The 25,219-nt window shown below is 39.8% G+C and overlaps 1 protein-coding gene across 8 annotated transcripts in view; it reads left to right on the top strand.

Annotated features, from left to right (window-relative positions):
* PATJ (PATJ crumbs cell polarity complex component) overlaps positions 1-25,219 on the top strand; it is a 415,136-nt gene that overhangs the window by 33,755 nt on the left and 356,162 nt on the right. For all 8 annotated transcript variants that reach the window (XM_055362067.2, XM_063698171.1, XM_055362138.2 and 5 more), the window contains 5 exons: positions 312-440; positions 12,781-12,999; positions 16,379-16,478; positions 20,499-20,590; positions 22,292-22,433. In XM_055362067.2, coding sequence (XP_055218042.2) covers positions 312-440; positions 12,781-12,999; positions 16,379-16,478; positions 20,499-20,590; positions 22,292-22,433 — 682 coding nt within the window. The remainder of the gene's footprint in view (positions 1-311; positions 441-12,780; positions 13,000-16,378; positions 16,479-20,498; positions 20,591-22,291; positions 22,434-25,219) is intronic.

Genomic DNA, 25,219 nt, shown 5'->3' with positions numbered 1-25,219 from the left:
TATCCAGTGTAGCGTAAGGAATGAGAAATGTTTCCTGTGCCCTTAGGGCTAGTGCCTTATGATCCAATATTCTGCCTTGTATTTTAATTATTTGTGTTTTAGTTTCTCTCTACTGGATCATAAGATCCCTACGGTCAGGGAGCATATGATTATCTCTGTCTGTATATCTTAGCCTGTAGAGCATTGCCTTGATTAATTGTATGAATGTTCAATTTGTTGCAAATCTGTTACTTTGGTAATGATTGTATTGGAAAGCCAAGAACCTGTGTGTATTACTGATACTGCGACTCTTATTTGCCATTAATTCGTAGGTTTGTTGGGGCCATGTTGAAGAGGTTGAGCTCATTAATGATGGCTCTGGACTAGGTTTTGGAATAGTTGGAGGAAAAACAAGTGGCGTGGTTGTGAGGACTATAGTTCCTGGAGGATTAGCAGATCGAGTAAGTCAACCTTCCTTGTTATCATTTTGGTTTTATAAAATTTAAGTTGTATGAATTGAAATGTAATTTTATAACATGAGTTACCAGGATATATGACTTAATAACTAGAATTTAAGTATAGCTTAAAAATGATTTATTCTGTAAGTATTATTAGTATACACTCAGTCTTATTTTAAACAGTTCCTAAATCAACATTTTTGGGGTTTGTTTTGCTTATAATTGACAGGCTTCATGATTACATCAGAGGACAATTTTTTTTATTGAAAAGCGTTGTTAATGAATATTGCATTTTGAACATCTGTATTATTCTCCTCTAGTGTGTCTTTCGATGACCTAAATGTTAAAATCAGAAGATACAGTGATTATAAACATTTGTCCCAATATTATACATGGTAAATTTCACTTGAATTAAAATTTATGGTCTTATAAGTTAAATGACTACCTTTCATTGTTTAGCAGTGTTTAAACTGAAAGTGGGCTATTAAAAAAATTAGCAACTGTTTCTGCTTAATTTTATATTGAAGAAATGTTAATTACTACATTTAGACTTTAGAAATTAGTTTAGAAATTTGACTCTGAAGCCACTTAATAATAAGCCCATATCATATAGAATAGGCATGATAAATCAGAAATAACTTTAGTTATTCCCATAATCAGAATGATATGTAAAATTTCACTGATTATTGCCCAGTTACATATAAATTTATCCCTTTTGATAGACATACGTAAGTAAAAATGAACTTGCCATGCAAATGCAGCTTCAAGGCAAGTTCCTTGGCTCTTCATTTCTGATCACTATTGCTTCACCTTATGCAGCTTGTGGAGCCACTGATGTTCCTATCATCATTTCAGCTCCTAAGAGTATTTATTTAGAACAGCAGTTGTCAAAGTTTGGTCTGTGGGCCTCTGGAGGGCTCTGAGAGCCTTGCAGGTGGTCTGTGAGATCCAAACAGCTTTTACAATAATACCACAATGTTATTATCCCTTTCACCCTGCTAACATTTCTACTGATGATACAAAAGCAGCTGCAGGCTAAACCTGCTGGTGCCTTGGTGCAAAATAAGGCAGTGGCCACAAACCGTTATAGTAATGATTGCATTATTTTCTGCCATGTGCTTGCAACAAAAAAGAAAAAAAAAATGCCGTTTTACTTGAATTTTTTTAAGATGCAGTAAAATGATTAATTTTAGTAAATTTTGACCATTTAGTGCATGTTTTTTGAATATTGTCAAAATGGGAAGTACCACGTAGCATTCTTGCTATGTACTGAAGTTTGATGGTTGTCTTAAAGAAAGTCATTTGCAAGATTAATCTGCTACTTTTTTTTTTTCTTTTTGAGATGGAGTCTTGCGGTGTTGCCCAGGCTGGAGGGCAGTGGCGTGATCTCAGCTCACTGCAAGCTCCACCTGCTAGGTTCTTGCCATTCTCCTGCCTCAGCCTCCCAAATAGCTGGGATTACAGGTGCCCGCCACCATGCCCAGCTAATTTTTTGTATTTTTAGTAGAGACGGGGTTTCACCATGTTAGCTATGATGGTCTCGATCTCCTGACCTCGTGATCCGCCCGCCTTAGCCTCCCAAAGTGCTGGGATTACAGGCGTGAGCCACCGCACCCAGCCAAATCTGCTACTTTTTTATGTGGAACACATTTTTATTTTTATAAAAATAAGTGCAGAAAAATTATGTTTATCCAGACTTGGGTATTTGGAAGATGTTTTCTTGAGAATGGATGATGTGAACCTGTTATTTCAAGGAAAACAACTGACACTGTTTGTTAGCAACAATAAAATTTGAGCTTCAGGAAAAATTAGAATTTTGGAAAATTTGTATTTTACCATAAGCGTGACATTTCCCTAATATTTAAAAGCTTTTCTAAGGCTGGGCGTGGTGGCTCATGCCTGTAATCCCAGCACTTTGGGAAGCCAAGGTGGGAGGCTCTCTTGAGCCCAGGAGTTCGATACCAGCCTGTGCAATATGGCAAAACCCTGTCTCTACAAAAGACACAAAAGTTAGCTGGGCATGGTGCTACTTGGGAGGCTGAGGTGGGAGGAGGTGGAGGCTGCTTTGAGCCGAGATTGTGGCACTGAACTCCATCCAGCCTGGGCGACAGAGTAAGACCCTGTCTCAAGAAAAAAAATAAAAACAAAAGAAAAGAAAGGCATTTCTGATTAGATTGTTGATTGATATTAACCAATATGATTGTCTTGATATTATATGATGAAATATGTCAGTATTTGGAAGGTCTGCATAACTGTGAATGGATATTTTATTTTCTTCCTTTTTTCTTTTTTTTTTCTTTTTTTTTTTTTTTTAGCATAGTCTTGCTCTTTCGCCTAGGCTAGAGTGCAGTGGCGTGATCCTATCTCACTGCAGCCTCGACCTCCCAGGCTCAAGCAGTCCTCCTACCTCAGTCTCCCGAGTAGTTGGTACTACAGGCATGTACCACCATGCTAGGCTAATTTATTTTTATTTTTATTTTTTTGAGACAGGGTCTCACTCTGTCACCCAGGCTGGAGTGCAGTGGTGCTATCTTGGCTGACTGCAGCCTCTGCCTCTGGGGCTCAAGTGATCCCGCCACCTCAGCTTCTGGAGTAGCTGAGACTACAGACCCAGGCCACCATGCCTGGCTAGTTTTTCTATTTTTTGTAGAGGCGGGGTTTCACCATGTTGCCCAGGCTGATTTCAAATTCCTGAGCTCAAGTGATCCTCCCGCCTTGGCCTCCCAAAGTGCTGGAATTACAGGTGTGAGCCATTGCACCCGCCTGGCCTTATTTTTATTTTTTGTAGAGACAGTCTCGCTTTGTTTCCCAGGCTGGTCTCAAACTCCTGGCCTGAAGTGATCTTCCTGCTTAGGCCTTCCAAAGTGCTGGGATTATAGGTGTGAGCCACCATACCCAGCCTCAGTATTTTCTGAAGACCAATATGTGATATGACAAAATAATATGTAGCTAAAAGATCCTTTCAAAAATCAAGATAGATCAGTGGATTTTAATAAAATAGTGTCTGAAAGTTTGTTGATATGGTTCCAGATTCTACATTGTAACTGTATAAGAAACCACCACTTGCCAAGTTTTGGTGTGTTATCAAAGAATAGGCTGAAAGGACTATTATAATACCCCTCCCCTTTCCAACTATATATCTGATTGAGGCCAGATATTCTTCATATACGTCATCCAAAACAGTATATTGTAACATATTGAATGCAGAAGCAGATGAGTCCAGCTGTTTTAAGCCAGATATTAAAGAGATTTGTAAAAATATTAAGCAGTCCCACTCTTACTAATATATATATAGAGAGAGAGATGGAGTCTTGCTCTGTTGCCCAGGCTGGAGTGCAGTGGTGCAATCTTGGCTCACCACAACCTCTGCCTCCCAGGTTCAAGCGATTCTCCTACCTCAGGCTCCCAAGTAGCTGGGACTACAGGCATGTGCCACCATGCCTGGCTAATTTTGGCATTTTTAGTAGAGATGGGGTTTCACTATGTTGGCCAGGCTGGTCTGGAACTCCTGACCTCATGATCCATCTGCCTCGGCCTCCCAAAGTGCTAGGATTACAGGTGTGAGCCATCAAGCCTGGCGAATATTTTTTGTTTTGGAAAATATAGCTCTTTTAAAAATATAATGACATTAATATACATAAATATTGATAAAAATTAACATACTAAATATTAAATATTTTAAAAATTCCTCAGTACCAATTTTTGCATATGTATACATTTGCGGATTCATCTTTACCAGATTTCTCCAGATAAACAGAACCAATAGGATATGCGTGTGATTACTTTAAAAAAGATATTATTTTAAAAAATTGGCTCATGCCATGGTGGGGCTGGCAAGTCCAAAATACGTAGGGAAGGCCAGGAGGCTGGAAACCCAGACAAGAGTTGATGTTGTAGTCTTGTGTTTGAGATCTATAGGGCAGGCTGGCAGAATGTCTGAGGAAGCTCTGTTACATTCTTGAGGCAGAATTTCTTCTCTAGGAAATCTCAGTTTTTGCTTGTGAATTCTTCAACTGATTGTATGAGGCTCACCTACATCATTGAGGGTAATCTTCCTTTACTTAAAGTCAACTGTTTGTATATGCTAATCACATTTACAAAATACCTTTGCAGCAACATCTAGATTAGTGTTTGACCAAAACAGTCAGCACCACAGCCCAGATGACACATGTAATTTAACTGTTATACCATCCATTACCACAATCAAGATAATGAGCGTATTCATTACCCCCAGCAGATTCCCGTACTACTTTGTAATTCCTATCCCTCTATCCTTAATAATTTTTAAGAATGTAAAGGAGTGCTGTCTTTATCCATTTAGTGTTGCTATAAGGAAATATCTGAGGATGGGTAATTTAAAATAGGTTTATTTAGCTTACAGCTCTGCTGGCTGGAAAATTGGGCATCTGGGGAAAACCTCAGGCTGCTTCCATGGTGGAAGGTGAAGGAGAGCCAGTGTGTGCAGAGATCACGTGGGCAGCGAGGACGTGGTGGGTGGGGGGTAACTCTCTTTTTAACAATCAGAGTGAGAACTCACTGCACTAAGTAAACGCACTGCAGAGAACTCAGAGCAAGAACTCACTGCACCAAGCCATTCATGAGGGATTCACCCCCATGACCCAAACACCTCCCACTGGGCCCCACCTCCAACAATGGGGATGAGATTTCAACATGAGGTTTGGGGGGGACAAACATCCAAACCGTAGCAAGTTCTGAGACCAGAATGTTTGAGAATGTTCATTTTATAGACCTTTAAAACACATCTGTGGCTGGGTGCAGTGGCTCATGCCTGTAATCCCAACACTTTGGGAGGCCGAGCTGGGTGGATCACTTGAGGTCAGGAGTTCGAGACCAGCCTGGCCAACATGGTGAAACCCCGTCTCTACTAAAAATACAAAAAATTAGCCAGGTGTGGAGGTGCATGCCCATAATCCCAGCTACTCAGGAGGCTGAGGCATGAGAATTGCTTGAACCTGGGAGGCAGAGCTTGCAGTGAGCCAAGATCACGCCACAGCACTCCAGCCTGGGTGACAGAGCAAGACTCTTTCTCAAAACAAACAAACAAACAAAAACCACACACATCTGTGGCACAACACAATATTCTTTAAGGATTCTTAAAAAAATTTTTATAACCTGGAAATAATAAAATATTGCAGAAAATTTTGGGATGCCTTTCTTTGTATTCGCTCCCTCCTCTTGCCTCTGCCTTAGCAATTTTAATAGGTTTGTTTGTTGGAGTGGCATTTTTTTTTTCCAAAATGCAAAGTGGAGTGGTTATTGTGAACAACAAAGGGTCAAGTAAATTTAAACAAAATCCAATAGGTTTCTTTACTGTAAGAATTTTCTGAGCTTTTAAAATACTAACATGCTTTATGAATTTTCACAAGAATAAGATGTGCAGAGTTTCCCAGATTAATCCCATTGAGGCATTGTTGGAAAAAGCCCAAGTCTGATTTTCACCCTTTACTGGAAGGGATCGTCACTATTTCAGATCATCAAAGAGGAGGTAGAGGGTATGCTTGTCATAGGGTCATAAGTGCTCAAAGAGAAGGAAGTGCTTATGCCAGACATTGTTATCTGCTTAATGTACATTATTCTCATGTAACCTTCAAAATACTCTTAGAAGTTTTATTCCCAAATTATAGATATGGAAACCATTAAGAAATTGCCCTAGGTTACAGCAGCTAGGTGAGCCACAAAGTCAGGATTGAGCCCATACCTGTTTAATTCTGAAGTCTGAGCTTTGTTGTTTGAATTTATCTAAAGTTAATCCTAGTGTTTTCCTTTTGCTGATATACACCTGTGCACAATTGTTCACATCCATCAACAGGGAGTAGCCAGCTCTAGGAACAAGAGAGCTATTGTCTCTTCTAGGGCATATGGTAAGGCCTAGCCATAGGGGACAGAGCAGTATTCACTTCTCCTTTCCTCTCATGTCAGCTGATGGCAGATAAAATCTCTTCAGCCTTCTTGCTATAACCAACTTATCTCCTTCCTCAGCCTGGCCCCATTTGTTGCTTATTACCAGTCAATGTTATGCTTGCTATAACTCATGAAATGACTTAAGCTGCAGCACCCTCAGGCCCTAGGCTATGGTACAAGATGTGGTATACACCCTCCCTATTATCTACCTTTGGAGAAATTCTTCTCAGCACACCTACATCCAAATTAGCCTCTGAAAGGAAAGAGCATAGGATTATAGTGTGTGAGCTTTAGAATCAGACAGATGAAGGCTTGAATTCTGGATCCACCTCTCACCCTGGGCAATTGACTTCTTGGCTTAATTCTATGTTTCTAAAATAGTCCCCAAGACCACCAGATTTGATGACTTGCTAGGAGGTTTCATAGGACTCAGCATACAGTTACACCCACAGCTATATTTATTACAGTGAAAGAATACAAAGCAAAATCAACATGGAAAAGGTGCATGAGGTGGAGACTGGAGGAAACCAGGCACAAGCTTCCACGAGTCCGCTCCCCATGGAGTCATATAGGACACACTTAAGTCTTCCAGTGGTGAATTATGACCACACATCTGAAATGTCTGCCATGGAAGCCCATCAGAGACTCTGCACAGGGTTGTTACTGGCTGCTGGTCACATAGGCACACACTGTGTAGCATATACCAAAGTCCTAGACTTGCAGAAGAATGCAGGTGTTCAGGAGAGACTACACTTTAGGCACCTAGAGCCATTTTTACCAGGGAATGGTGAGAACCCTCACAGAATCTAAGCTCCCAAGTGTTAGCCAAGGGCTAACCTTGTACCTTGTGAGAAGACCTTTCCAAGGAAAGTAGTCTTAGGCCTGCCATTAACGCTTTTTTTTATTTTTTGGCAGGAGATAATTTTGCTTGCCTTAAATAAGAGGCTGTGTGAAAATTCAATGTTAATCAATGTAACATGCTTAGCACGATGCCTCTTAGTTCCCAAAATGCTTATAACCCACTGAGAGAGAAATGTATTCTCATTTTGCTTAAGAAGGATCTGAGGCTTAGGGAGGATAAACAACTGACCTTTGGCCATACACTTTGTCCAAAGTAGAGCTAAGATTTGAACTTGGGTGCATCTGACTCCAAAGCCCTTACTTGTCTTTCTGTTGTGTCCTGCTGCTAATGATGTAAAAGAAATGAAGTAGAAAATAGCATTTATTTATTTTAAAAAATTGACTTATAGGAATCTTTTAAGAAACATTTGTTGAGATCTAGTTACAATGTCCAATCAGTTAATATAATCAGGCCAATTCCATGGCTAGAGAAATTATATGATATTAAAAGGGTAGCTAAAAGGCCTATCTCCCTGTAAGCCTCAGAGCCTCTCCAAAATTCACAGTGCTTGAAACACTCACCTTGAGAACATTCTGTCAGTTGTGGCAAGAGTTAAACATTTTTTTGGGAGGTACTTTTTGTTTTGTTTTGTGTGACATTGATAACGGGCAGTGTAAAACCCTTGAAGTGCAGAAACCTCTTTCCTGTGGTCTGGGGAAGTTCTAGGGCGGTCAGGTATACCGGAATACCTCGTTGTCTTCAGAACACAGCCTATTTAAAGGTTGTCATAAATTATTGACATTTTGGTATGAAGCAGTTATAATGTGAGTCTACTGACTACCCAGTAACCTAATACTAGGAAGGAATGGAACCAAGCAAGGGTTTGAGGGTGGATGTGAACTTTGAGAGACTTTCAGTGTAGAGTAAGGAAGGCCCAGCTTGAGGTCACTAAATGGTTGGTTAGTCCCAAGCAATTTTGCTTTGAGTGATTATATAAACAGATATTTTCTTTATCTTTAAAAATCAGTTAATGAGTGCTCTGGGAATTTAAGTAGGATAGGATAGTTTCTTTAATTCCTTTAGGGAAAGAGTGTATTTTATTTTGTAAAGTTACCCTTTTCTATCAATGGCATGTTGCCTTTTAATTGAAGACCAATAATAAAACTGGCCTGGAATCAAACATAGTTATGATTTCATTGTCTGAGTTGTGGAAGTATTTGGTGCCTTTTTTTTTCCTTTCTTTTCTTTTCTTTTTTTTTTTAAATAGAGACAGAGTCTTGCTCTGTCACTTAGGCTAGAGTGCAGTGGTGCGATCCTAGCTCACTGCAGCCTCCAACTCCTGACTTCAAGCAGTCCTCCCAAAGTGCTGGGATTACAGGCATGAGCCATGGTACCTGGATTCATTTTTTAGTTTTTGAAGAAACAGATTTGATTTCTTCTTTTGTAGCTCAGGTCTGAATTCCTATAGGTTAAAAAAATTTTTTTTAAATTATCATCCACAACAGCATATCAGAGAAGTTAAAATGCAAAGTAATGTGAGTTTTTTTTTAGCCCAGAGTTGCTACTTTCTTTTTTTTTTCTGAGACAGGGTCTTGCTCTGTTGCTCAGGCTGGAGTGCAGTGGTATGATTTTGGCTCACTGCATCCTCCACCTCCCAGGTTCAAGTCTTGTGCCTCAGCCTCCCATGTAGCTGGGATCACAGGCGCTTACCATCATGCCCAGCTAATTTTTGTGTTTTTAGTAGATAGGGGGTTTCACCATGTTGGCCAGGCTGGTTTGGTGACAGAGTGAGACTCCCTCTCAAACAAAAACAAAAACAAAAACAAAAACTCCTGACCTCAGGTGATCTGCCCACCTCGGCCTCCCAAAGTGCTGGGATTACAGGTGTACATTCGCTGTAAGTGTGTGATACCCTGTTGCTTCAGCTGTTTTAATTTTTCTGCCTTTCACACTATCTTTGCCAATATGCATAATTTTTTTCTCTTTTGAAAGAATCTATGGATTAATAAAACTTTTATATGTGAATGTTTGATTAGCACGCTACGTACTTGAATCTTGGCATAGCTATTTATTGGTTTTCATTGATTGATGATTTCTGTTAAAGAACAAAAGGGACTTTATGCCTTTTAGTTTCCTCACACAGAAGACAGGTTATGGAAGGAAAATGTTGATCAGAAAATATCAATAAAATGCAGACTGGGGCTGCTGGACTTAGACAAGGTAGCTGTCATTTTGGTGTCTTTCTATCAATCTGACTAATGACTATTTTTGTGCTTATGAATTCTTCAGAACACCTGCTTTTCTGTAGGAAGAAAATGTTTGACTTTCAGTGACAGATGCAAATTATCGACATCATTTTAAATTAAGAGTTGAGGTAAAATAGAAGAAAAATAATGCCTAGGAAGTGACTAAAAATATACTTTATGATAAAATGCCCTTCTTTGGCCAAGCCAAGTATGAAAACACTTATTAGACATATATATTTTTTAATTTTTTGATCAGTGCATAATTCTGTTGAAGAATAGTTTGATTTACAGAGGCAACTTTACCCTTATTTTTCATCAGCACCACTGACTTTCTCTTAAGTAGTTGCTTATTTTGTTTCAAGTCTGTTGCATGCATGAAAACAGAATATCAGATTATCACTATTAAAGTAGAAATCCAGCAATTCTTCATTCTTTTTTTCATAACAATGTCCTCCTTGCCTCTGTTTCCGTTTTCTAAGTCTTTCCAGATGTTTCTGAATTAAATTGCATTTCCGCTGCACCACTTCTCTACACTTCCAGTCCCTTCTAGTGGCTTCTGCAGCATTTACAACAAAGCACAGAGCTTTGTACGTATTATTTCAATCTAAAGCATTCCTTCATTTAGGTTCCTGTAAAATTGGAGAAAAGGAAGGATGGAGAATAGACTTTTCAGTCTAAGGGTTTTTTAAAAAACTTCTTCCTTCAGAATGTCATCTTTAGCTTGCAGTGGTGCCACCTGGAACTAGGAATTTGAAGCTCAGAACTGGATTAACCCAATAGTCATTGCTCTGTTCTCAAGCTTTCTCTCCATGTTGCAGGATATCTATTTTTCATCTTCATTTCATTCAAACTTTTTGGGAGTTATAGGCAGTTTCTTGGAGAATAGGAAAGCAATAAATTTACTATCTACTAGCAGCCTTTGCATGTAGGAGATTGACTTGCTACAGTAATGTTACTCTGGAGATACTGAAGTATAAGGCAAATAACTGAAATGAGAATAGTCTTTGGTGAGCAACTTGGATTCAGCTTTGGTTCAACCTTTTTATCAGCTTTGTGACCTTGGTCAAGTCAGTCAAACTGTTTGTATCTCAATTTTCTCATTTGAAAGTTGTCCTTCTCTAAGTGAGATGGTACATGAAAGTGATTTTGAACCTGTAAGGTGCTCTGCATGTATAAGTTTAAATAAAGCCAGCTGTGTTAACATTGTGGTATCTTTAATACACTATAATAAAGTGAATTCAGAATTTCTGACTAAACAAATTTAGGAAAAATTTTGTAAAAATTAGCTGTTTCAGAAATTTATCAAAGAAGGGAAAAGATGAACACTTTGAACAGATACTCATTTTGATAAATTATTATTTACCTTCTGTGTATGAAATATACATACATATAAAAGAATGTATATAATATCTGTACACATTTTAAATGATAATTAAAACAATAATTATTTGCAAGACCAACTTGGGCAACAGAGTGGGTCTCTATCTCAACAAAACAAAACAATAATTACCAGTGTATAATACATACCACCTAGCTTAAGAAATATAACATTATGTATCTTTTCTTTCAACTCATCTGGAATCTTGACTGATTAATTTATTTATTTTATTTTTATGAGGTAGAGGCTTGCTCTGTCGCCCAAGCTGGAGTGCAGTGGCGTGATCTTTGCTCACCGCAACCTCCGCCTCCCGGGTTCAAGTGATTCGCATGCCTCAGCCTCCCGAGTAGTTGAGATTACAGGCATGGGCCATCACACCTGGCTAATTTTTGTATTTTTAGTAGAGACGGAGTTTCTCCATGTTGGCCAGGCTGGTCTCGAACTCCTGGCCTCAAGTGATCCACCCACCTTGGTCTCCCAAAGTGCTGGGATTACAGGTGTGAGCCACTGTGCTGGCAGAATCATGACTATAAATACCTCCTATGTGCTAATGACCCTCAAGGTGTTTTTTGTTGTTGTTGTTGTTGTTGTTTGTTTGACCTCTCCCCAGCTCCCAAATTTAAATACATAGTCTGGATTTCTCTACTGAACTTCAGATTTGTGTATCTGGCTGTATACCTGTTACCTCTACTTGAATGTCTAATAGGTATCTAAGACAACAGCTCTGAAACTGAACTCCTGATTTCCACCTCGCCCATCTGTACCTCTGTAGTCTTCATCTCAGTTCATGGCAACTCTATCTTTCTAGTTGCTCAGGCTAAAAACTTGGAGTTTTGGCTCCTTTTCCTCCCTCACAGCCCATATAGAAGCTATCTGCAGATCCTATTGACAGTTGATTAAAAATATATCTTGGCCGGGCGCAGTGGCTCATGCCTGTAATCCCAGCACTTTGAGAGGCTGAGGCGGGTGGATCAAGAGGTCAGGAGTTTGAGATTAGCCTGACATGGTGAAACCGCGTCTCTACTAAAAATACAAAAATTAGCCGAGCGTGGTGGTGCGCGCCTGTAATCCCAGCTACTCAGGAGGCTGAGGCAGGAGAATTGCTTGAACCTGGGAGGCGGAGGTTGCAGTGAACTGAGATCATGCCATTGCACTCCAGCCTGGGCAACAGAGTGAGATTCTGACTGAAAACAAAACAAAACAAAAAACTATCTATCTATCTGTCTATCTATCTAGAATCTCACTTCTGAACACCCCAACTGTGAACCACACCCAAGCTATTGTGGATTATTGCTAAGGCCTCCCAACTCGTATCTTTGCTTCTATTGTTTCCTCTTCTGTAGTTTATTTTAAGCACAGAAGCTTGAATTATGTTGTTAAAGTCAGTCAGGTAATGTCACTCCTCTGTTTCAAAACTCTGCTCGATGCCTTCTCTTCCCAATCATGCAAAGAAGATGCCCTATACTGTCTGACTCCATTAACTCTCCCATCTCTTAGACTACTCTTCTTTTTCCTCATTTTCTTGTAGCCGCACTGGCATCTTTCTATTCCTCAAACATGTCACTGAGGATGTTGGTTGTGAAGTTCCCAGTTTTATGCTGGAGGCTTCTGTTCTGACCTTTCCTTCTTGAGGCCCTGGCCTTTCTGTCCTCTTCCTTGCACACGTGACCATTAACACCCAACTCTAGGCCATTAGGCATGAGCTTATACCCTCAAGCAAAGGCCTTTTTTAGAATACTGATTACTTTTCTCATTTTGAGCCATTCCTTTGTGTTCTACATGAAATTCCTTTACTCTTGCCATTTCAGCCAGTTATTAACAGTATTCCATTTTATTCAGCATTTTAGGTGGCTTCTTTGTCAGCCATTTTGCCAGAGCTGAAAGTCTGATGAATTGTTATTAACCAGTGAAGTTACAGCATTTATTTCTCAAAATAATTTTGTCTTTTTCTTGAAGGATGGAAGACTCCAGACAGGGGACCACATCTTGAAGATTGGTGGCACAAACGTGCAGGGAATGACCAGTGAGCAAGTTGCACAAGTTCTAAGGAACTGTGGGAATTCAGTCAGGATGCTCGTTGCTAGAGATCCAGCTGGTGACATTTCAGTCACCCCTCCTGCCCCTGCAGCCTTACCTGTTGCCCTGCCTACTGTAGCCAGCAAGGGCCCTGGTTCTGTGAGTATACATATCATTCTTTCATCTTAAACCAAAGCCTGGGTGTGACACACTGTAAGATAAGAAATTCTTTCAACTTGAAGCACCACATTGGTGTGAGTTGTGCGCTCACTAGTGAAACAGGAAAAAAAAAAAAAACTTATTTGGAGACATTAGACATGTTGGTTTTCTGTTTCACTGTTTCTCAGGGTTAAGTCGTTCAGCCTCCCTGAGCGTCAGTGACTTATTTATAAATTGAAGAATAATAATACTTGCCTTGTCTATTTCATTGGGCTGGTGAGGAGACATCCAGGTGGTGGAGGGAAAACTGTAAACACTGGCCGATGTGTGAGAATTATCACTGGTAGCCACAGGCTGGTTAAAGGGAATGGATATCAATAATATTTGTTATACTAATTATTTTAATTATGTAATAATAATAGTTATTATTTTAAATTATCAAGCACCTGGAATTGCTCAGGTCATCTGAAATCTTCACAGTAATTCTGCCAGATAGGCCTTATTATACATTTAATAGATGAGGAAAATAAAGTCAAACATCATGTTAAAGACCTTATAGGGAGTAAGTTGCAAAACTGGAATTTGAATTCACATCTTTCTGGTCCATTCCAAACTCCTTCCCATTATCTCAACATGGGCTTTTAATGAAGACATAATAAAGTAAAAGCAAAGAAATAAGTTTTTTGTTTGTTTGTTTGTTTTATTTTGTTTTGTTTTTGAGATGGAGTTTTGCTCTTGTTGCCCAGGCTGGAGTGCAGTGGCACTATCTTGGCTCACTGCAACCTCTGCCTCCCAGATTCAAGCAATTCTCCTGCCTCAGCCTCCTGAGTAGCTGGGATTACAGGCATGCACCACCACGCCTGGCTAATTTTGTATTTTTAGTAGAGATGGAGTTTCTCCATGTTGGTCAGGCTGGTCTCGAACTCCCGACCTCAGGTGATCCACCCACCTCAGTCTGCCAAAGTGCTGGGATTACAGGCGTGAGCCACCATGCCTGACCAGAAATAGGTTTTGAAGGGAGGGTCCAGGAGGAAGAGGAAAGAAAAGAGAAATGGGCCAGATGCGGTGGCTTACGCCTCTAATGCCAGCACTTTGGGAGGCCAAGGTGGGTGGATCATCTGAGGTCAGGAGTTCAAGACCAGCCTGGCCAAGATGGCAAAACCCAATCTCTACTAAAAATATAAAAATTAGCCAGATGTGGCACACACCTGTAGTCCCAGCTACTTGGGAGGCTAAGGCTGGAGAATCATGTCAACCGAGGAGGCAGAGGTTGCAGTGAGCTGAGATTGCACCACTGCACTCCGGCCTGGCCAACAGGGCAAGACTCTATTAAAATAAAATAAAATAAAATAAAATAAAATAAAATAAAATAAAACAGACAAAAAAAAACTGAAACAAAAACAAAAGGAAAGAGAAATGATTATGGTGGAAAAGGGTGGAAGGCCGCTGATTATCATCACCTGAGATGTCATTCTGTGTATTCTGGGAAGTTGTTGCCTTTCTCTACTTGGAACAGTATGAGTGGAAGTTTTCTATTTGAAATATCAGAACCTTTAAAAAGTTTCTCCAGCCGGTCTTGGTGGCTCACACCTGTAATCCCAGCACTTTGGGAGGATGAGGTGGGTGGATCACATGAGGCCAGGAGTTCAAGACCAGCCTGGCCAACATGGTGAAACCTGAGTCTACTAAAAATACAAAGGTTAGCCAGGAGTGGTGGCACACGCTTGTAATTCCAGCTACTCAGGAGGCTGAGACAGGAGAATCACTTGAACCCGGGAGTTGGAGGTTGCAGTGAGCCGAGATCCTGCCACTACACTCCAGCCTCGGTGACAGAGTGAGACTCTGTCTCAAAAAAAAAAAGTTTCTCCAAATTGTGGTTACATTTTCTTTTTCCTCCATTACTCTAGTTCCCTGGAGCCTTCTACTTTGTAGTGAGAGACAAATGTGGATATGTGATAAGTGGAAACTTGATCCAATCAATTATTTACTTTTTCATGTTAATGTTTTGAATTAAAAGCTAAGTATTATGTATTTAGACACCTTACTCCTTTACAGAAATGTTTAAAAGATGAGTATTGAAAGTAAGTCTTAGGACCAGATGCAGTAGCTTACGCCTGTAGTGCCAGCTACTTGGGAGGCTGAAGGGGGAGGATTGCTTGAGGCCAGGAGTTTGAGGTTGCAATAAGCTGTGATTGCTCCATTGCACTCCTACCTGGGTGACAGAGCAAGATCGTGTCTCTGAAAAAAAAGAAAAAAAGAACACGAAGAAAATAAAATAAGTTTTAGGTCGATATTTTTATATTACTGAACAATAATTAGTCTTCCGTTTTGTTTCTAAATTTATGTTCATAGTTCTTTCAGATACAAATATAGCCTTTTTTCTAAGTGGTTATATTAGCTTTCTATTGTTGTATAACAAATTTACTGGTTTAAAACAATATCCTTTGCTAGTTCATAGTTAGTTCACAGTTCTGTAGGTCAGAATTCAGGGTGGGCTTGGCTGGGCTCTCTGCTTAGCTTCTTCTTCTTTTTCTTCTTCTTCTTCTTTTTTTTTTTTTTTTTTGAGACAGAGTCTTGCTCTGTTGCCCAGGCCAGAGTGCAGTGGCGTGATCTCGGCTCACTGCAACCTCTGCCTCCTGGGTTCAAGCGATTCTCCTGTATCAGCCTCCGGAGTAGCTGGGGTTACAGGCATGTGCCACCATGCCTGGCTAATATTTGTATTTTTAGTAGAGACGGGGTTTCATCATGCTGGCCAGGCTGGTCTCCAACTCCTGACCTCAGGTGATCCACCCACCTCAGCCTCCCAAAGTGCTGGGATTAGAGGTGTGAGCCACTGCACCTGGCCTCTGCTTAGCTTCTTACAAAGGCCAAAATCAAGGTGTGGGCCTGGCTGGGCTCTTTTCTGGATGCCCTGGGGACAGCCCATACCCAGTCTCATTCAGATTGTTGGCAGATTCTTGTTCCTTACAACTGTAGGACTGAGGTCCCTTTTTATTTGTTGGCTGCCAGCCGGAGACCTCTTTCGGCTCCTTAAGGTCCCCTGCATTCCTTGTCACGTGACTCTCTCCATCTTCAAACCACAAGTTGAGTCCTTAATGATTCAGATCTTTTTCATTTCCCTTTCTGCTACCAGCAGGAGAAAACTCTGCCTTTAAAGGACTCCAGTGATGAGATTAGGCCCACTTGGATAATCTCCATTTTGCCATGTAACATGGCATCAATATGGGAGTAGCACCAGGAATTGAAGGTCATGGGACCATCTTAAAATTCTGCCTGCCATAGATGCTAAGAAAATACTTGATAAACTTTGCACAGATTGACTGTGTACACACAGGTATGCCACTAAGCATATATAATTAAATTTGTTTTTTCCTTTTAGGACAGTTCTCTTTTTGAAACTTACAATGTTGAGCTCGTGAGAAAAGATGGGCAGAGTCTTGGAATTAGAATTGTTGGCTATGTTGGAACATCTCATACAGGTAAATGAATCATTTCTATTTTATATTTGGAAATTGTAAAGGATGTTAAGGTTTCTAGATAGTAAAATTAAATACTTGCAGATTTTAATTTAAATCTTGAACAATAAAACCATGAGTCTATACTAGCTAGCAGTCACTTCTCAGTGATTACAGAATCACATTTTTATCTCAATAGTTTTATAGCTGGCTTGATATCCATTAACAAAAGAATATAATTGGCCAGCTTAGTGTATAATATTTGAATTGTACCTTCTCTTGTTTGTAAAATAGCTATATTATGAATATTGTTAACATATTATGATAGATTAGATTTGTGATAATTGAATTGATTTCTGTATATGTTTCATATTGTAAATGTTCCCAAAGTATGACTATTATGTTTTATCACTAAAAAAAAAGTTAAAACAAGCATTTTCATTAGAACTATTTTCTTTTCATGTGAAAGGAATAAACTATGAGAATAAATACACAATTCAAGTATCCCTGACTAAAACTCTCTCAACTCCTATCTGTAAAGCTTTGGTAACTTTCACTATAAGATTTATTCCTTTATTATAAGAGAATTATTAGGGTAAGAAAAAATAAACCTTTCCACAAATATTTGCTAATAATATGAAAATTCAGAGTTATAAAATGTTCAATTTTTTTTAATAGCAAGATTACAGAGTTCATTTCCTTAAAAAAAAATTGTTATTTTGCATACTTACAGCAGGTGGAAGGATTAAGAGTGCTAATGTATTCAGAGTCCTGAATGAAATTCATGTCAGACCACCTTGTGCTATTTTAGCCTAATGAACTCTCTTTTTTCAAACCTTTATATTCTACATGCCACCTTTATTTAGGTTCAGAATTTAATGACATTCAAAAGAGCTCAGTGTGGATTGTATAATAATGTTGCAAAAAACCACATCAAGTAGTTTTCAATATGTTAAGTCTGATTAGAGGAATCATTAGTTCCTAAACTTATGGTTTTGTTCCTAAGTGAAAGTGAATGACTGGTAGAACATTAAGAAAATTTAATGTTTATATTACTGGATAAAACTATTTTACTTCGTTTGTTTGTTTTTTTGTTTCTGTTTTTTTTTTTGAGATGAGTCTCGCTCTGTCGCCCAGGCTGGAGTGCAGTGGCGCAATCTTGGCTCACTGCAGCCTCCGCCTCCCAGGTTCAAGAGATTCTCCTACCCCAGCCTTCGGGTAGCTGGGAGTACAGGCATACACCACCACCCCCGGATAATTTTTGTATTTTTAGCAGAGACAGGGTTTCACTATGTTGGCCAGGGTGGTCTCAAACTCCTGACCTCAGGTGATCCGCCTGCCTCGGCCTCCCAAAGTGCTGGGATTACAGGCATGAGCCACCGTGCCTGACCCATTTTACTTCTTTACCCTCAAAAGTTTTTTGGACTGGGTAATTAGGGGTGGCAGGGAGCACGTAAATCCAAACACAACTCAACATGCTTTTTAACAAGTAGTCTTTGAAAATCATTTTTGCTTTATTCTATTCATTGGACTTTTGAGCAGTTCTGGAGAGAGAAAAATGAATAAGAGAAGTCTGTTCAGGGAGACAAACATATAAGAAACACTTAGTTCTTTTTTAAAAATTATTATTATCATTTTTTTTCTTTTCTGAGATGGAGTCTCGCTCTGTCACCCAGAGCTGGAGTGCAGTGGCGTGATCTTGGCTCACTGCAACCTCCGCCTCCCAGGTTCAAGTGACTCTTGTGCCTCAGACTCCCCAGTAGCTGGGACTACGGGTGCGTGCCACCACGCCTGGTTCACATTCTGTAGATGTGAAATCCACAGATATGCAGGGCCCACTGTACAAGCAAACTATCATGGTATGGCAGATGACATATTCAGTTTGTCAGAGGGAAATGGAGAATTCACAAAGAAGGCGGCATTTGAGCTATGAATGGAAAAGAAGGGTTTCGATAGGTCAGAGTTTACCAGAAGAAAGAAACTAGAGAAAAGGTAAAATCATGAAAATGCTAGATGTTTTGGGGAAATGTCAAGTGCGTGCTGCGGACTGGGCTTGGTGGCTTATGCCTGTAATCCCAGCACTTTGGGAGGCTGAGGCTGATGGCTCACTTGAGCCCAGGAGTTCAAGACCAGCTTGGGCAACATGGTGAAACACTGTCTCTACAAAAAATATAAAAAAAATTGTACCCGCAGCTACTTGGGAGGCTGAGGTGGGATCGCTTGAGCTGGGGAGGCAGAGGCTGCAGTGAGCCGTGATTGTGCCACTGCACACCAACCTGCAACCTGGGCAACAGAGCCAGATCCTGTTTCAAAAAAAAGCCTGGTGTGTCCAGACTTTTATTTTCTTGGAAAGTTGTAGTGGAAATTGAAGTCAAAAAATAAATTTGGGCAGATTATGGAGGGCCTTGAATGTGATTCTGTGAAATTTATATATTATTTTGTTGGCAATGGAAAGTGATTTATGTTTATTTTTCTTCTACAATTTTTTTTTTTTTTTTGAGACTGAATCTCGCTCTGTTGCCCAGGCTGGAGTGCAGTGGCACGATCTCAGCTCACTACATCCTCCACCTTCCAGGTTCAAGCGATTCTCCTGCCTCAGCCTCCCAAGTAGCTGGGATTAGATGTGCACCATCATGCCCAGCTAATTTTTGTATTTTAGTAGAAACAGGGTTTTGCCATGTTGGGCAGGCTGGTCTTGAACTCCTGACCTCAAGTGATCTGTCCGCCTCAGCCTCCCAAAGTGCTGGGATTACAGTCGTGAGCCACCGTGCCCAGACTTTTTTTTTCTTTTTTTTTTTTTTAAGAGACAAGCCTTAAGCTCCTGGGCTCAGGTGATTCTCATGCCTCAGCCTCCAGAGTAGCTGGAATTACAGGCATGCACCATTACACCTAGCTAATTTTTAAATTTTTTGTGAGATGACATCCCACTATGTCACCCAGGCTGGCCTCAAAGTCCTGGGCTCAGGTGATCCTCCCTCCTCAGCCTCCCAAAGTGCTGGGATTACAACTGTGAACAACTACACCTGGCCTACAAACAATATTTTGAGTTTATTTGGAAATAAAAATGTAAAATCATGCAGATCTATTGTGTTTTATTTTCCAGTTTCCCTTCCTGTCCCTGCCCATGGGAAGGCATGCTTTACAATCAAAGTTTTAATTTAAAAAATTTTTATAGCCATTTGTCTGTTTCAATGTTTTATTTTATAATATATAAAGATTATTTCATGTTGCTGAGCTCATACTAATTTTTGTTGTTATTGTTGTTGTTAAGACCATATGTACTTTTCTGGGCCAGGCATGGTGACTCACACCTGTAATCTCAGTGCTTTGGGAGGCCGAGGTGGGCGGATCACCTGAGGTCAGGAGTTCAAGACCAGCCTGACCAACATGGTGAAACCCCATCTCTACTAAAATTACGAAAATTATCTGGGTGTGGTGGTGGGCGCCTGTAATTCCAGCTACTCAGGAGGCAGGAGAATCACTTGAACTCTGGAAGTGGAGGTTGCAGTGAGCTGAGATCGTGCCATTGCACTCCAGCCTGGGCGACAAGAGCAAAACTCCATCTCAAAAAACAAACAAAAAGATCATATATAGTTTTCTTATTTCTGTGTCTGTGAAGCTAACATGAGCAGTGATCTAAATATAGGCAGGAAGACCTAGGAGACTCTTGTCATAGTGATGGTAAAAAAAAAAAAAAAATGAAGTTTTATGCCACATCAGTAATAACAGTAGAGACAGATTGAGAGAGAGTCAGACTTCCTCTGGGCTCTCCTGAATTCCAGCTTAAATTAGAGTACATTTCATCAGGGTTCCATTACTGATTATTTTAACGGAAGAGTAGTCATCAGTCAAATCATTTCAAATTCAGGTCACTTGAGATGGTGACAATTTGAAATAATCCATCAATTTCTCTGCTTGTGTTCAAAATAGTATTTATCAAACCTCCAGTCAACCCCGTTAGCTAATTAACCTCTTGATACAAATTTTGCAATCAAGGCCTAATTAGAATTTTCTTCCTTTTTCTGTATGTCTGTGCACCTTAAGGGGAAGCTTCAGGGATTTATGTGAAAAGTGTAATACCTGGCAGTGCTGCGTACCACAATGGCCACATTCAAGTGAATGACAAAATAGTTGCTGTAAGTAACTTGCCTCTGTTTTAGGTTTGATTCTAGTTGAAAAAAAGGTTGATCATTATTATAATACATGTGAGAGGGGGAATAGCTTAATATAGTTTTATAAGGTTTTCTAAAAAATTGTTTGTTATACAGTGAAATCTCATTATTTTGGACTCTTCTTCCTACATTAAATTTTTTTTCACCGTCAGTGAAGAAAGAATTCACTAAACATATTGGTAAAAAAGTATATTTTTTCTATACATATATGTTTGAAAGATGTTCTAGCATTATCCTAGAAAACCCTGCGAGGACCACACTGTGTTCTTTAAACTCACCCATTTTATCTATAATTAATAGGCCATTAACCAGCTCTTTTTATCTTTTTGTAAAAGTAGTTTTTCTGTTAACAATAATTATAAGTACAACTAAAATTGAGGTATTTTACATATTTAAGAATATAATATCACCTTTTATCAATTAAAACTGGTCTTTCCCCCATTTAGTAGAAATTAGTTCAATTTATATATACGCTTATATTAATGTCTATACATATGTATACACACACATTGCTTAACATAGAAACAAATGCTGGGTGGTATGCTTTGAATCCTTGTCCTTCAAATCTATCTAAGAAAGCACATTTCATGACTCTTGGCTTTAAAAGCCTTATGGGGAAAGTTGAAATACTTACAGCTAGCTCAAAGAAGATTGAGAGAGGAAGCCTATTGGTTCTGATAGACCTCAGGAATTGGGCTTGACATAGATTAAGAATACTGTTCTTGCTCACACTTCTTCAGAAAGCTAGAAGACCTATTGGAGGGAGATCAGTGTGTTTCTTGAAAATATCATGTGGTGATATGAATAGAGGGATGAAGTATTAAATGACCTCTTCAGTTTTGATAATAATGGCTTCTATTAATACATCTTGTGTAATAACTGGCCATCTTTTATGGCATTTTGAATTTTGAATTGCATCAGAGATTAAAGTCCTTTATATCTCTCAGGCTATTAGTTAAGTGACAAATTTGAATTTGCTTTCTAGTGTGTGAGGAAGTTTCTCAGCATGTTTTACTAGTTTTACATCCTTGTTCAAAAATATATCCTAAGGTCTAAATTTATTTTTTCTTTCTTTCTTTCTTTCTTTCTTTCTTTCTTTCTTTCTTTCTTTCTTTCTTTCTTTTTTCTTCCTTTCTTCCTTTCTATTTTCTTCCCCTTTCTTTCCCCCTTCCTCTCTTCCTTCCTTCTTCTCCTTCTCCTTCCTTCCTTCCTTCCCTCCCTCCCTCCTTCCTTCCGTCTTTCCTTCCCTCTTTCCTTCCCTCCTTCTATCCTTGCTTCATCTTACTCTGTCGCCCAGGCTGGAGTGCAATAGCACAATCTTGGCTCACTCCAACCACTGCCTCCCAGGTTCAAGCGATTCTCCTGCCTCAGCCTCCCGAGTAGCTGGGTCTGCAGGTGCCTGCCACCACACCTGGCTAATTTTTGTATGTTTAGTAGAGATGGGGTTTCACCATGTTGGCTAGTCTGGTCTCGAACTCCTGACCTCAGGTGATCCACCCACCTTGACCTACCAAAGTGCTGGGATTACAGGTGCGAGCCACCACACCCGGCCTAAATAATTTATTTTTGGAATGAAAGAAATTGCCTCATTTTATTCAGTGTTGCCAGAGCTAAAAATAGTAGCTAACTTAAAACCTCTGCTTAATGTTTCTCTTGACGTTTTAGGTCGATGGCGTGAACATTCAGGGTTTTGCCAACCATGATGTTGTTGAAGTATTACGAAATGCAGGGCAGGTGGTACACCTAACCCTAGTTCGAAGGAAGACATCCTCATCTACTTCTCCACTTGAACCACCTTCAGACAGAGGTGATTAATTTGCCACCCCTCTATCCCTCAAGTAGTTTACATTTGGAAGAGCAGTTCAATTATGGAAGTTGCTCCATGAGTCTCAGCGGGAAATGTTGTCCCACCTCGTGTAATACACTGATGGAGAAATGAGTCAGCTCATTTGTTCACTGAAGCAAGTGTTTTCTTTGCTTACTATGTCAGTCAGAATGGTAGGATGTGCACCTCGACATGCACTAAGCTCTGAGAGCATCTCTAAATGGAGTTGAAAATCATTTTTTCTAAAAGCTTTCAAATTTCATTGATTACATATATTTGAATAATAAAGCTTTGACACCTTTTGTTAGGGGAATCTCATTTGTCTAATACTTTGACATTTTGCAGACTTCGGGTTTCCTATTACTTTTTTTTTTTTTTTTTGAGACAGTCTTACTGTCTTGCCCAGGCTGGAGTGCAGTGGCACAATCTTGGCTTACTGCAACCTCTGCCTCCTGGGTTCAAGTGATTCTCGTGCCTCAGCCTCCCAAGTAGCTGGGACTACAGGCATGTGCCACCACACATGGCTAATTCTGTTTGTATCTTTAGTAGAGACAGGGTTTCACCGTGTTGGTAAGGCTGGTCTCAAACTCCTGACCTCAGGTGATCTGACTGCCTTAGTCTTCCAACATGCTGTAATTACAGGTGTGAGCCACTGCGCCCAGCCAGGTTTCCTATTACTTTTAACAGTATATTTTATTCTAATCTGCCTCTTGATTTACTTTTTGAAGTATACTGAGAGAAAATAAAACATGTATTTGTATTTTATTTTTTTTAGACAGGTCTCACTTTGTTGCCCAGGCTGGAGTGTAGTGGCACGTTCATGGCTCACTGCCGCCTTACTTCCTGGGCTCAAGTTATCCTCCTACCTCAGCCTCCTGAGTAGCTGGGACCACGGGTGAGCACCACCATACCCAGATAATTTATTTTTATTTTTTTTGTAGAGATGGGGTCTCTCCTGTGTTGCCCATGCTAGTCTTGAACTTCTGGGCTCAAGTGATCCACCTGCCTTGGCCTCCTAAAGTACTGGGATTACAGGTGTTAACCACAGTGCCTGGCTGCATGTCAGTTTTTAATTATCAACTTAGAAACATATAGATGAACAAAAGTTGATGATCATGGAAACACATATTCAATTTAGAATGAGTGAATTACTGGGTGCAGTAATTCTAGCCATGCTTGGTGGCTCATGCCTGTAATTCCAACACTTCTGGAGGCCAAGGCAGGAGAATCGCTTGAGGCTAGGAATTTAAGACCAGCCTGGCCAACGTAGAGAGACCCCTTCTCTACAAAAAATTAAACATTAGCCGGGCCTGGTGGCACCCTACCTGTAGTCCCAGCTACTCAGGAGGCTCAGGCAGGAGAATCACTTGAACCTAGGAGTTTGAGGCTTCAGTGAGCATGCCACTGCCTGCCGGCCTGCGTGACAGAGTGAGACCTGTCTCTCAAAAGAAAAAAAAAAGTGACTAGTTGTATAACTAGGGAGTAAGAAATACTTCAATTAGAATTTGACAGAAGATCATTTTTTTCCTCTGAAAATATTCTTCTGAAGATACAATACACCTGGAAGCCTTTGCTTTCAGCCGATACTGATTTGTATTTAAATTGGAACTTTTTCTCTTTTATGTGATAGTAGAACTTTTGTTGCTGAAAGACAGATGCCCTGCCAACTGCATCCAGTGTATGAAATTAAAAATTGCCTAAATAGTACAAATTGTACAAATGCCATTAAAAAAATTTTTTTTAATGATTTATTTATTTATTTATTTTTGAGATGGAGTTTCACTCTTGTCGCCCAGGCTGGAGTGCAATGGCGCGATCTTGGCTCACTGCAACTTCCACCTCCTGTGTTCAAGTGATTCTCCTGCCTCAGCCTCCCCAGTAGCTGGAATTACAGGCGCTGCCCGCCACCATGCCTGGCTAATTTTTTGTGTTTTTAGTAGAGATGGGGTTTCACTATGTTGGCCAGGCTGGTCTCAAACTCCTGGCCTCGTGATCCGCCTGCCTTGGCCTCCCAAAGTGCTTGGATTACAGGCGTGATCCACCACGCCTGGCACAAATGCCATATTGACCTTAAATTGCTTACATAAATATTTATATAAATATGTTTTTTTAATTTAAAATTTTTTTTATTTTTATTGATTCAGGGGATAAATGTGCAGGTTTGTTACATGGTTATATATGCATAGTGTTGGGGTTTGGTCTTCTAGTATACCCATCACCCAAATAGTGAACATCATACCGAATATGTAATTTTTCAACCCTCACCTCCACTCCACCAGCCTCCTTCATCCTGGGATCCCCAGTGTTTATTATCTTCTTCTGCATATCTGTGTGTACCCATTGTTTAGCTTAGTGAGAACATGGAGTGTTTAATTTCCTGTTTCCGAGTTATTTCACTTAGAATAATGGCCTCCAGCACCATTCATGTTGCTGAAAACAAAACAAAACATAATTTCATTCTTTTTATGCCTGTATAGTAGTCCATGAAACAAAACATAGTTTCATTCTTTTTATGCCTATATATATATATACATACCACATTTTCTGTATCCTATCATCTGTTGATGGACACTTAGATTGCTTTCATGGCTTTGCTTTTGCAAATAGTGCTGAAATAAACATACAAGTACATGTGTCTTTTTGATAGAACTATTTCTTTTCCTTTGGGTAGAAACCCAGTAGTGGAGTTACTGGGTCAAATTGTTGTGCTATTTTTAGTTCTTTAAGAGATCTCCATACTGTTTTCCACATCGACAGAAGTTGTACTA

The sequence above is a fragment of the Gorilla gorilla genome, chromosome 1, assembly GCF_029281585.2.
Source record: "Gorilla gorilla gorilla isolate KB3781 chromosome 1, NHGRI_mGorGor1-v2.1_pri, whole genome shotgun sequence".
In the NCBI taxonomy this organism is placed as follows: Eukaryota; Metazoa; Chordata; class Mammalia; order Primates; family Hominidae; genus Gorilla; species Gorilla gorilla.
Note: the sequence above shows the minus strand (reverse complement) of the source record. Positions and strands in the feature narration are given on the sequence as shown.